This window comes from Micromesistius poutassou (assembly GCF_964030765.1).
Source record: "Micromesistius poutassou genome assembly, contig: SCAFFOLD_5834, whole genome shotgun sequence".
Taxonomy (NCBI): Eukaryota; Metazoa; Chordata; class Actinopteri; order Gadiformes; family Gadidae; genus Micromesistius; species Micromesistius poutassou.
The window spans coordinates 1-14011 of record NW_028177098.1 but is presented as its reverse complement, the minus strand read 5'-3'; the positions used below and the strand labels follow the sequence as shown (position 1 = coordinate 14011).

Below are 14011 nucleotides of genomic sequence, written 5' to 3'. Positions count from 1 at the left end.
CCCGGCAGTGTTGGCCATGCTGAGGAAACTCCAGGATGGATACTATGGAGGAGCCAGGTACACGCACGCACGCGCGCGCACACACGCACACACCATACGCACACTTTCTTTGAGATGTCAGGCTGCAATCAATATGCACACAATATCTCCCTCTCTCTCTCTCCCTCTCTTATCTCTCTCCCCAGGGTGCAGACAGGCAAGCTGTCGGATTTCCTGACCACTTCCTGCTTCGCCCACCTCAGCTTCCTGGACGGTAAGGGAAGCGGGCGGCGTTTCCGTGGAGACCCAGAGCATGGTGATGCTGAGGAGGATGGGGACTTCAGCAGTTTGCATGAGCTTCCTTATGATGACGGTAAGGAGGAGGAGGAGGCAGGATGGAGGGTTAGAGGTTCACTGTGTATATTAGTCAGCCCAGATGGGACATTTGGTTCAGTTTGTGTATTTGGGGTAATTGGGTAGTAAAAGCAACTTTCTTGGTTGTTGTTGAATTTAACGTTATTCTGTTATAATCCTCTCACTAGTTAGTCTTCTAACTAGTCTTTTCTTAATGCTGTCCTGCGAGTATTTAATCTCACTCTTCCCCTATTCCCTTATTAAAAAACACATAGCCTTAATGCCTTAATCTCCCGTCTTCCACCTTACCCCGGTGACATCACCCCTTTTCCTCCTGTGACGTCATCACTGACCTCTGATCCCGGTGACCCCCCCCCCCCCCCCCCCCCCCGTCCTGCACGGTGGCATGCCTCATCCCCGTCGTGTGGTCCGGTGTTTGGTTGTTGAGTGGACTGAGAGAAGCATGGTGACTGCTAGTTTAGTATTAGGCTAACTCCAACCCCGGACCGGCATGTGGTTATGAAGACGTTCCCCAATGATAATCCAATAAAACATTTATTTTTATTAATTTCACTTAAAGGGGAACAGTCACGTTCAGTTTTTTCTTATGCAAGAGAGTGGAGCTTCAGACGTGTGTGGTAAAGCAATATCAACTGGTATTCGAGTGGATGTGGTTTCTTCACAACCTCCCGCATGGAGCAACACTCTCTTATGTTAGAGTACGGTAGACTGTGACACTTCCCCTTTAAGTGGCTGACTCAAAGCTGGCCCCCTTCAAAGGGACATGAATGTATTGGTGTCTTCCTCTAAGGCGGTATCCTCTTTAGGGCATGGTGGCTTGCGACTTAGCGGAGACGTAGCACGTTAGCTTGAGTAGAAGCTGATGAAAATACATTCATTGTGTTTGTTTCTTTTGCGCCCTCTTTAGTCATTACACTCTTATAACTCTCTCTATCCATCCATACCTCTCCATCCTCGCTCCCTCTCTCTCCCTTCCTCTCTGTCCCCTCCCCTCGACTCCTTCCTCCTCTCCTCTCTGTCCCCTCCCCTCCTCTCTCCTCCCTCCCCCCTCTCTCCCCTCTCCTCCTCTCTCCTCCCCCCCCCCCCCCCTCCAGACCCAGAGTCAGACGAGCTGTCCCAGTACCTGGACCAGCTCCTGGCCCACGCCGCGCCCCAGAAGCCGTCCCCCGCCGCAAAGGGGCTGGGCCGCTTCAAGGCCGCCGCCACCAAGACCAAGGCCATGGTGTCTCTGATGAGCAAGGCCCAGGGCCTGAACATACACAGTACGTCTGCAACATGCACAGTACACATGTTAAGATATGTATATCATCATACACAGTACACATGTTAAGATATGTATCAACATACACAGTACACATGTTAAGATATGTATATCATCATACACAGTACACATGTTAAGATATATATATATATCATCAACATACACAGTACACATGTTAAGATATATATATCATCATACACAGTACACATGTTAAGATATATATATATATCATCAACATACACAGTACGTCTGCAACATGCACAGTACACATGTTAAGATATATATATCATCATACACAGTACACATGTTAAGATATATATATATATCATCAACATACACAGTACACATGTTAAGATATATATATATCATCAACATACACAGTACGTCTACAACATGCACAGTACACATGTTAAGATATATATATCATCATACACAGTACACATGTTAAGATATGTATCAACATACACAGTACACATGTTAAGATATGTATCAACATACACAGTACACATGTTAAGATATATATATCAACATACACAGTACACATGTTAAGATATATATATATATATATATATATATATATATATATATATATATATATCATCAACATACACCGTACGGATATTAATCTATCTATATTAATATATTTACAAGCCATCCTAAAATGAAACATAAAGTATGTGTCTCTCCCCCCAGATGCGAACATGTATGTTCCCAACAAGTTGTTTCGTTCTGCTCAGCCTTCACTGCACCTCAACCTCTCTGACAACCCTGAACCACAGGACCACCAGGTAGGTGTCTGTCTGTCTGTCTGTCTGTCTGTCTGTCTGTCTGTCTGTCTGTCTGTCTACCTCTCTGCCCTAATGTCCGTCTGTCTCTGCCGGTCTCTCTGTCTCCGCCTGTCACTCTGTCTCTGCCTGTCTCTCTGTCACTCTGTCTCTGCCTGTCTCTCTGTCACTCTGTCTCTGCCTGTCTCTCTGTCACTCTGTCTCTGCCTGTCTCTCTGTCACTCTGTCTCTGCCTGTCTCTCTGTCACTCTGTCTCTGCCTGTCTCTCTGTCTCTGCCTGTCTCTCTGTCCGTCCGAGACTGCAAAGGTGACGAGGACCTTGTTGTTGCCATGACAACCCCATTCATACTCTGTCCTCATCCTCTCGTCCTCTCGTCCTCTCCGCCTCCATCCTTTCCCACCAGGGGCCCAAGGTGGTGGTGACGGGGGCGGGTCCGGTGGACCACGAGGCCATGGTCCAGCTGCTGAAGGACACCCACAACCTGCAGGACCAGGGGGACATCCTCTACATCCTGTTCAAGGACAAGTGAGCACCGCCGGGCTGGCCTCTAGCGGAGGGACGGTAGAGGCTGGAAGGTGGCTGTTGGCTCACACATAAAGCCAGGGCGTTTAGAACATATGAGCAGACGCTCCTATCCAGAGTGACCCCCTGTTCACCCAGATGCCTCATCAAGGAGCAGGTAGGGGGTAGACGGCCTCTTGCTCTAGGGTCCTACAGGTACACTGTAGACAACAGGGGGTCGTAGCCAGGACCATCTGGCCGCTAGTCCGTAGCCTTTCTCTTTTTTAGCCAGGGCCCGTAAGGACTTGACCCTCAGCCTCTAGGGCCCAACGAGACCACAAGACATAGGAACATAAACACAACCGTAGACGCCAAATCAACATTGATCGGCGTCGGTTTTCAGTCAGTGATTGTGTCCGGGGCGATTGGTCGAGTGCAGATCCCGCGGTGTGACGGGCCAGTGAGTATTTGGGTCACACGTCACCAAACGTGAAGCACGGGGGTTTGAGCGGTCAATAACGTGACATCACGAGTGCTTGCCCTGGGTCCCGACCCACACGGCTGGAGAAGGACTGCTGCTCACCCAGGACATCCTACCCCCCCCCCCCCCCCCCCCTCCTGTGTGCAGGGGTCTGGACTGGGACACGGAGCTCCAGGGTAAGGGCTCCACGGTGCGCTGCCTGCTGGGGGAGCTGTACCAGCGGGCCGGGGAGCAGCACCTCTGGGGCCTGGTGCGCATGATCTCTGGGATGCTGCGGCAGAAGGTGGAGGAGCTGGACTGGGTGGGTGGAGGACAGACACACACACACACACACACACACACACACACACACACACACACACACACACACACACACACACACACACACACACACACACACACACACACACACACACACACACACACACACTGGCATATTGTCAAAAGTATATTAAAGACAAGCATTCTTGTTAAAACATTTTCATTACTATTGCTACTCTAGACTGTTCTCATACTAGTGCTACTATTATTTATATTTATTTATAGTACTTATAGTCTCATTCACTACAATCTTTCTGATGACACGCGAGGAGAGAGGTTCTGTCGAGGCTCGCTCCGTCTGATTGGTCCCCGCGCTCCTCCTAGGCGTGCTCTGATCTGCTGGCTCACCAGAAGCACCTGACGGTGGGCCTGCCCCCGGAGCCCAGGGAGAAGACCATCACGGCCCCCATCCCCCTGGAGCAGCTCACCCTGCTCATCCAGGAGGCCAGCGAGCACAACATCACCGTGGCCGTGCTCACTCAGGTCCTCGTTTAGGCACTTTGGTTTTCCCATTCGCGTGGTAACTCGATCCAACAAAACGACTTGACAGTGAAAGGTGTTCCTCCTTTCCTCCTCTTCCTTCCTCTCCTCCTCCTTCACACACATCGGTCCTCTCCTTCTCCCACACCCCTCTCCTCCCCGGCCCGCACTCTGCCATCTTCTACGCTCTTCCCCCCCTCTCTCCAACCCGCTCCTCTCTCCCTCCCTCCCTCCCTCCCTCTCTCCACCCTCCACCTCCTCCTCTCTCTCTCCCTCCCTCCCTCCCTCTCTCCACCCTCCACCTCCTCCTCTCTCTCTCCCTCCCTCCCTCCCTCTCTCCACCCTCCACCTCCTCCTCTCTCTCTCCCTCCCTCCCTCCCTCTCTCCACCCTCCACCTCCTCCTCTCTCCCTCCCTCTCTCCACCCTCCACCTCCTCCTCTCTCCCTCCCTCCCTCCCTCTCTCCACCCTCCACCTCCTCCTCTCTCCCTCCCTCCCTCCCTCTCTCCACCCTCCACCTCCTCCTCTCTCCCTCCCTCCCTCCCTCTCTCCACCCTCCACCTCCTCCTCTCTCCCTCCCTCCCTCTCTCCACCCTCCACCTCCTCCTCTCTCCCTCCCTCCCTCTCTCCACCCTCCACCTCCTCCTCTCTCCCTCCCTCCCTCCCTCTCTCCACCCTCCACCTCCTCCTCTCTCCCTCCCTCCCTCCCTCTCTCCACCCTCCACCTCCTCCTCCTCTCTCCCTCCCTCCCTCTCTCCACCCTCCACCTCCTCCTCTCTCCCTCCCTCCCTCTCTCCACCCTCCACCTCCTCCTCTCTCCCTCCCTCCCTCCCTCTCTCCACCCTCCACCTCCTCCTCTCTCCCTCCCTCCCTCCCTCTCTCCACCCTCCACCTCCTCCTCTCTCCCTCCCTCCCTCCCTCTCTCCACCCTCCACCTCCTCCTCTCTCCCTCCCTCCCTCCCTCTCTCCACCCTCCACCTCCTCCTCTCTCCCTCTCTCCACCCTCCACCTCCTCCTCCTCTCCCACAGGAGATCATCGTGTTCCTGGCGATGAGCATCCGCACCCACCCCGATCTCTTCTCCGAGATGTTCCGTCTGCGCATCGGCCTCATCATCCAGGTGATGGCCACCGAGCTGGCCCAGTCGCTCAACTGTAACGGTACGGGGGAGAGGGGGAGGGAGGGAGAGAGAGAGAGGGAAGGAGGGAGGGAGGGAGAGAGAGGGAAGGAGGGAGGGAGGGAGAGAGCGAGTGAGGGATGGAGGGACAGTGAAGAGGGATGGATAGAAAGAGCGAGGGTAGAGTGGAATGTAAAAAATGTAAAATGTAACCCTTGTATCTTGTACTGTGTGTGTGTGTGTGTGTGTGTGTGTGTGTGTGTGTGTGTGTGTGTGTGTGTGTGTGTGCGTGCGTGTGTGCGTGTGCGCGTTCAGAGGCGGAGGCTACAGAGAGTCTGATGAGCCTGAGTCCCTCGGAGCTGAAGAACCTCCTCCACCACATCCTGAGCGGGAAGGAGTTCGGAGTGCAGCGCAACAGTAAGCCAATCACAGCCTCCGTCTCACTAGCCACAGCCAATTGGAATCACCCAAGACGTCTGTGGAACTTCCGTCCAGACCCAACCAGCTGGGGCAGATAGAAGCACTTTGCTCCAAGCTAAGAAGATCGGTATCATTTGATTATACCTAATTCTTAACATCTTGAATGAATTGTTTGTTCGTTTAATTATATAGCCTCATTAAATTAAATAGTCACTATTGGCATTAACAATATATCCTACTTTATCTCCTTCTGAACAATGTAGGCCTTTCCTTTTGTAACCCTCTAAACTAAAAACCACTCCAGTTGTCTGGGGCTTAACATCTACCAAGCTCGGTAGGCCTACTATAGGCTGTGTGTCTCATAGTCCTGATCGTGACTGATGGGCCTGTGTGACTTGATGAATACATATACATCTTCCAGATGTGAGAGGCAGCTTGCGATTGAACTAATGTCTGTAAGTCTAATGTCAGAGTAAGCCGTGTATGCTGCAAACAAAAAAGATGAACTCAAGTGGCCTCACTCACGTTGTAGTATCGGCACTGGTAGTCACATGGTAGTCACGCTCTCACACGTTTTAGCCCGAGCACGGGTGGGTTTACAACCTATCACCTTCTGCCTTCTTCAGGACCCTCTGCTGTGCAACCTGCCGTCTCAATACGGACAAATCATAGCTACAAATGCTATGATGCTTTCCTGCTGGATTGTGCACAATCCACATGAGTTGTATCTGTCCCTATCAAATGAAAACTAACTAAATTGTTTGTGTGTGTGTGTGTTTGGGCACAGCGGTTGAGGTGGACACCGGAGTGAGTCCTGCCATCTCCATCCATCTCCATGGCAACGAGGGCGCGACCAAGAGCGAGCGGGCCGGCATCAGCAAACTGAAGAGCGACATGAAGATGGTAGGACACGCTGTGTGTGTGGGGGTGGGTGGGTAGGTTGAGATGTCAAAATAAAAGTTCACATCACAAAGACTTTGGTGAGGTGGGTTTGAAAAGTAAGATTTGCACGAGTAAGATCAAGGTCATGGTCAAGATGTCAAAATAAAAGTCCCCTGATGAGAGACTTGAGTGAGGCGGTGTTGAGATGTGTCCTTGCATGTCTCCCCTTGCAGCTGGAACACAGACTGTCCCTGACAGACCCCAGTAAGGTGATGACGCCGTCATCCATCATGATATTGATTCACATATTAATGGTTCAAACATTTGGGCTGTAATTCTCCAGTGAGGTGTGCTACTGTTTTGAAAAGCAAATTAGATTTGAGGTAATTAAGGGTAATTGGTCATTTTGCCAATGCATGGATATCTATAGTAAATGAATCACATGGCAATGAAGGTTTAGCCTCGAATGATGTGAAGGTGATGCAACAGAAAAATAGAAAAATCACTTGGGTTCACACAGGTACCACGACAGGTAAACACAGGCGTGGTGTTAACCAATCAACCTGAATCGTGGTTCTGTTACGTTTGGCATGACCACGCACACATCATGAGAAATGTCTCCTGCGTTGCTTTACTCCCTGTCACAGATCGACCCCAGGTTCTCTTTACAGGGGCCACATAAGGTAACAAGTCAAGTTATATGCTACGCTTTGCTAATTATATGCAAAATAACAAATTTGGCTAGCAGTAGCGGTCAATTTAACTATCAAACGTAACTGTACAGGGGATGGATTTGGAGGGTGGTTGTGGTGAATCTGGACCCAAACTACCTTAAGTGAATGTCTTACAATGTTTTATACATGCATGTGTTTCCAGTGGGTACACATTGATCGGTTGTTGTTTTCCTCTGACAGATGGACCATAGGTTGTCCCTGACGGATGTTATGAAGGTAGAGAAATACTGACGCTATTTCACCAGGGTAACGGTTATGGAAAACGGGGATCATTTCACAGGTTGTGATTAATGTAATTAGTGTGATTCCAGGGATTGCAGATGTAAATGAGCTATAAAGCTATATAACTGTGGCCCAAATGTTGTGTCATGCATAGCCCATGTTAAATCAATGAATAAACTAAACTATGAATAATGTTTTTAAACAGACATCTGGCTTCAAATTGTGGTCAAATAGGCAAGGAACTCAGGAAAACATTATAGTTATATTAAGTCAATAGTTAACAGCATTCACTGTATTGTTTGCGTCATAGAGTATATTTGTCATCGCAGACGGTACACACCTTATCCTTGTCAGAGCCAATCAAGTTAACCGTGTCAATAATTTGATTGATTCATACATTTTTATGTTATAGGTGTTACATTATAATGTTACAGTGTTTTTGATGGATGTGTGTGTGTCTATGTATGTCTCCTTTTCAGGTTGAGTACAATTTGTCACACAAGGTGATGACGCCCTAACGTTAGCGGTTTCACTAAATATCATTATCATGCTGAGTATGAGACGGGACTAAGTGCTGAAGCAAGCTTGTAGCGGGCATGTTTAATGGCCATTCTTAATCCTCTTCCCATTGTATGGGATTCCCATTGTATGGGAACCGTTTAATTATTTGCCTTTAACTGTGATTCACATCATCCTAGGTGTACGTACATTTTATGTAATCAATTAAAACATTGGATTAAATATAAACTATTCCATGAATGAACAGTTAATATCACTGGGGCTTCTGTATATTTATTTTGTACACAACCGTAATTTAGTCATTTTTCTGACCTTGGGTACATCATATGTTAATTCACGCCACAAAATAATAATCTGTGCTTTTCCACTGTGCTTTTAATTTAAGCTTTTAGGTTTTGTCTCCGCTGATGTATTTGGAGTTTGCAATTAAGGGGAACAAATCTTTTCAGTTCAAAGCGGTTTGGAATACTTTGTTTCATTTTAGCTTACACTAACTTTTTCTCTCCCTCTCTATCTTTATCTCTGGTCTGTCTTTTCTCTTTCTATTCCTCCAGAGTGTCCCCTCCCAGTCTGTGGACGTTGAACAACCTGGGGTAAGAATGTTTGTCTTAATAATATGTCAAATAAATATCAGTTTTTTTCTTTTAGGTGCATTACCGAAATGTGCAAGTTTGTAAATTAGACTAAAATGCCAATGCTAATATACAATATTGGTCTCGTGAAAAACTGTGGTTATGTCATCTTTTTTTGTTACTTTTTGTAAAATAAGTTAGCTTTACCTGTCGCTTTAGTTCAACAAAAAGTACAATATACAACAACATATGAAACAATATCAACACTAGAGAAACGATGCAGGGTGTTGGTCTTAACTGTGTTTTCCCACTACGCAGCGCCTCAGGGTGCATTCCATGGAAATGCCGGATGTTCCTGAGAGTGTCCCGGTTGCCAGGGATACCAGGCATGGCCAATGGCTGCGCAGGAGACGCCTCGACGGAGCGCTGAACCGCGTGCCCGTCGGCTTCTACAAGAAAGTCTGGAAGATTCTGCAGAAGGTTGACACACAAAGATAGTACAGAATCCATCCAACCCATGCATAGTACACAAGTACACAATGAAGTGAAATACGATTCACCCTTTGTAAGTCTCAATCTCCTTGGATGTGTTCCTCCAGTGTCATGGTCTGTCTATCGAGGGATACGTGCTTCCGTCCTCAACCACCAGAGAGGTGAGAGAACCTCATCCATTTGACATCATAGTAAACGTTTACAGTAAATGTGTTCAGATGAGCGGTCGATGCAGTCCACTGAGTAGAATGGTAGGCTGAGCTACCCACTGATATCCGTCTGGGTGGACACTCCCACTTGTGATGTCACAAATGGCCCATACAACCACACATACCCACACGTGGGACGTCACAAATTGCCCCCCCCCCCCCCACCCCAGATGACGCCCGGGGAGATCAAGTTCTCGGTGCACGTGGAGGCGGTGCTGAACCGCGTGCCGCAGCCCGAGTACCGGCAGCTGCTGGTGGAGGCCATCCTGGTGCTCACCATGCTGGCCGACGTGGACAGCATCCAGAGCATCGGCTCCATCGTGCACGTGGAGAAGATTGTGCACCTCGCCAACGACATGTTCTACAAGGATCAGGTGAGCGTGCGCTCACACACACACGTTCACACACGTACACACACACACACACACACACACACACACACACACACACACACACACACACACACACACACACACACACACACACACACACACACACACACACACACACACACACACACACACTACTCTCCCAAACCACCCTCTCCACTCACTCTTCTTTATCTTCTTCCTGTCTCCGTCTATCCTTCTCCCCTCTTTCCCCTCATACTCCCCTCTGCCTCCCTCATCTTTTCTTCCATTCCCTCCCTCTCTCCTCCCTCGATCTCCCCTTGCACACCCTCTGACCTCCCCCTCTCCATCCCACTCTCTCTCCTCCCTCCCTCTATCCTCTCCCCTCCCTCCATCCTTCTTTCTTTCCTCTCCTCCCTCCGCATCCCCTCTTGCTCTCCCTCTGTCCTCCTCCCCTCTCCATCCCTCTCTCTGTCTCTCCCCTCCCCCCCCCCCTCACCCCGTCCTGATATCAGAGTAAAAGGGTCAGGGGAAGCCGGTAGTAGGGGCTCACTGCCCACTTGTCCAGCCTGGTGCCAACACTAACCCCCCCCCCCCCTTGTGCTCTCGCCCCCCTCCAGATGGACCTGGGCGCCGGGGAGCAGCTGCTGGAGCGCGACCCGGCCACGGGCGTGTGCCGGCTGCTGTACGACAGCGCCCCCAGTGGCCGCTTCGGCACCATGACCTACCTCACCAAGGCCGTGGCCACCTACGTGCAGGACTTCCTGCCCGCCGGTGCCTGCGCCGTGCAGTGAGCGCCGCGCGCGCAGTGGGCGCCGTGCACTGAGCGCGTGCAGTCGGGCACGTGCGGCGGGCGTGCACAGTGGAGCGTGGCCACGGGCGTGCACGTGCGGCCAGACTTTGAATGGGAGAGTGTTGGATTTTCGTGGAATGCGGATGCACTAGTGAATACACAAGTAACGCACAACTGCGTGCAGATATACGTACGCAAACACACACACACACACACACACACACACACACACACACACACACACACACACACACACACACACACACACACACACACACACACACACACAGCTAACAAACAAGAAGATGCCTCCTGCCCCGTGCACTGTTAAACCATCCCCAGCCTTTGCCTCTAGAGGGCGCCATGCTCAAGGCAACTTTACACAGATGGATACAAGCCTTGATGTGTTTTGTGTTGTAGCTTCTTAAAGAAGGTAATATCAATAGACAAAAATGTAAACAAATTATGATTGAATAATTTTAGGTTATGACAATACTGTTACATAATGGCTCACTGACTGACTGATGAGATTTAAAATCTTAACACTGTTGAGTTTACTGTTAAGCATCATTAACCTCACTGTACAAGAGATTTTATGCAAAAAATCTTAAAGCCGTCCTTTATTAAGTTAACTTTTCTGTTGAATGTATAAAATAATTGCAAAACTATTGCTTGAATCATTCTTTTAATGAATGGATGATGTATTTTTAGTCTTAGTTTCTTATTGCGGTAAATAATTGCATGTAACTGAATCCGAGCAATTGATGGTAAAAGAGTTATGTTAATGGTGAACCAGAATATTGGAAACTTTATTTTGAATAAGAAACTTAAATAGTTTGGTCATATGTGAAAGGTTTCGTATAAAAGTAAATGATTTGAACCTACCTTTTGTTTAACTCCGTTAGTGAAATGCATATAAAATAGGGGTACCTGTTGGACACCTGTTGGGTACCATTGCAAGGCCTTTCAAATTCATTCCACGTGTGACATCACAAGTGGACTCAGAATGGAGTGTCCATTTGCAGATCTATGATAAACATAACGGCTTCAGCCTGCTAGTTGATACACCCCACGTTGTGATGTCACAAAGGGATTGATTTTCAAAATGGCTCAGCCCATCAACACCTTGTGGTTAAATAGGGCTCTTTTGAATATTTTAGAAATACACAATGTTCATAAAATGATTGATGGCATTACATTATTGAATGTAATTTCATGTGATTCTAGGAACACATCATACTATTGGTTAACTGTAAGACTCAAACTATTTAAAATATGTAATATTAACAACTGTGTGGTATCAGGGGTTATTTGGTGAAGGCTCTCTGATCTCAGCTTGTTGGCATAGCTACATCACAATACAACATCTCAACACCTCATAATAAGTTTATTAATAATAAGAAGGTAATTAAATTAAATGTAAAAAGGTAAGTTAATAAAGTCTGTATTTCTATTTAAAACTTTGTATAGAACTTTAACATGAATGATTTGTCTTATTTGTAGTGCCTAAATATAGAGGAATTTAACTCGGAAAGCACCAAGGAATAGAGAATTTAGATTTTCTTAGAACATTAGTTTATTTAATTGACAAAAGTGGCTTACACTTTTTATTTTCTGATCGATTATGTGCTATAAATAAAGAAAATACTACAACTCCCAGGATGCATCGCTGTAATGCTGCACAACCGGTATAATGGTCCGCCAGTCAAAAACAGAAAACTTGAAAAACGAACGAAGAACTGTAAAGCTTCATTTATGGCGGAATGCTATTGAAAGTCCACCTTAATTATTGTACACAATTTCTACCCTTATATAATATATTTCAAGACGGACAAATGTGTAAACCCTTCATAAAACTCTCATTCAAGATGTGTTACCCGCGGTCCTGTTTTCCCGGGGTCTGTTGATAGTGAAACACACGCTCCGAGAACCAAGACCCGACATTGTCGGTCTGTTTCGTGTGCTTTTTTAAATCGGATTCTTCCTACTATTGCCTGTTGTATGAACGCAAATGAGTTGCAAAGGAGACAGCGACACTGTCGCTCGCACCAAACGAAAAGTGGCATACATTTACAGCCCGGAGTACATAGAAACATGCGATTCCTTATCCAAAGTGCCCAAGCGGGTAAGTTGAATCGGTTAGTATCACTTTATAACGATACATCTCTGGGAATAAACCCGTATAAACTTATATGGACCTTTATACTTTCTTCAAATGTCGTGTAAAACGAGATTATAAACCACAGAAGTCTACATTGCAATTTTGTACACATATAGATGGTAATCTTTCTATACTTGTGTTGCCTTATGTCCATATGTGCTCATATTTGTTATTTCATTTATTTAGTTGTGGTATATATATTTTCTACATCTCGAGAAGAGCAATTACAGTAGTAACCGAAGCAGTGACAGAAACGATATCCCCGGGACGAATACCGAATTAATAATATGACTATGAAAACAACAATGATGTGTTGTATTCTTTGTGCAGGCAGCATGGTGCACTCTCTGATAGAGGCCTATGGGCTCCTCGACGACATGAGGTAAGTGGTGCTATGAGAGCCACTTTGACCCCAACAATGTCCCAAGAAAGATGCTCAGATCCCAGTATCCCAAAGATCCCAGTATTTGCACAAAATTAAACTTACCAACAATGTAGTGTCTCACTGGCTTTAGTAAAACAGTTGGTGTTTGTGTCTAGTGTGTAATAAATAGGGCGACCCCACATCTCATCCAAGCAAATCTGGATGTGTAGATCCTATGTAACTACTAAAGATGGGAACTAGTGGATTACTACTAGTTCCCATAGTTAGTAGTTACATAGTCGTATCCCATGTTGACTATGAAAGCTATTGCTGACCATATAGTGAATGGCAGCGTTCTACCGTCCCTAACATTACTTTTTAATACATAAAGTCATTCACTTTTTTATTTTATGTGTAATTATGTGTAATAACACATTTTATGTGTGGATCTAAATGAGCCCAAATGTGTTTTTTCTATCACAACCTTAACATGTACGTTCTTCCGTCATAAAATATAAAACAGTTTGTCGTCTAATTATTATAAACGAACAAGCGGCCCGCTGTGTCTCTGCAGTGTGGTGAAGCCCCGCATGGCCACCATCCAGGAGATGGCCCAGTTCCACACGGACGCCTACCTGGAGCACCTGCACAAGATCAGCCAGGACGGGGACAACGACGACCCCCAGTCTGGGGACTACGGCCTGGGTACGAACCAGAGTGTGTGTGTGTGTGTGTGTGTGTGTGTGTGTGTGTGTGTGTGTGTGTGTGTGTGGGGGGGGGGGGGGGGGGGGGGGGGGGGGGGGGGGGGGGGGGGGGGGGGGGGGGGGGGGGTTTAGCTGTCTGTTCTAAAATGGCATCTATTGCACGTTCCGTTGTTTCATTCTACGCAGTTTTTTCAATGTGTCTTTCTTGTGGTGAAGGTTCTGGGTTCAAATCCCCAAGGTCCGCAGCTATCTCTGTAGGTAAGCCCACTTAGCCCTTCCTGCTCCTTAAT

The 14011-nt window shown here is 47.6% G+C and overlaps 1 protein-coding gene across 1 annotated transcript; it reads left to right on the top strand.

Annotated features, from left to right (window-relative positions):
* The first annotated feature begins 6 nt into the window (after window positions 1–6).
* LOC311376762 (phosphorylase b kinase regulatory subunit alpha, skeletal muscle isoform-like) lies at window positions 7–11160 on the top strand. Its single transcript, XM_084491238.1, has 19 exons — window positions 7–57; window positions 186–352; window positions 1449–1616; window positions 2309–2403; window positions 2805–2926; window positions 3531–3684; window positions 4029–4187; window positions 5213–5342; window positions 5615–5716; window positions 6507–6622; window positions 6835–6870; window positions 7249–7284; window positions 7516–7551; window positions 8037–8060; window positions 8631–8669; window positions 8967–9128; window positions 9248–9301; window positions 9520–9723; window positions 10320–11160. The coding sequence occupies exons 1-19, from the start codon at window positions 17–19 to the stop codon at window positions 10491–10493; spliced, it is 2019 nt and encodes a 672-aa protein (XP_084347364.1). The 5' UTR covers window positions 7–16; the 3' UTR covers window positions 10494–11160.
* Window positions 11161–14011: the final 2851 nt, after the last annotated feature.

Coding starts and splice junctions, on each gene's coding strand:
- LOC311376762 (XM_084491238.1), top strand. CDS start 17: ATGCTGAGGAAACTCCAGGATGGATACTATGGAGGAGCCAG. Junction 6,623..6,834: donor TGAAGAGCGACATGAAGATG/GTAGGACACGCT, acceptor CTCCCCTTGCAG/CTGGAACACAGACTGTCCCT. Junction 6,871..7,248: donor CCCTGACAGACCCCAGTAAG/GTGATGACGCCG, acceptor TCCCTGTCACAG/ATCGACCCCAGGTTCTCTTT.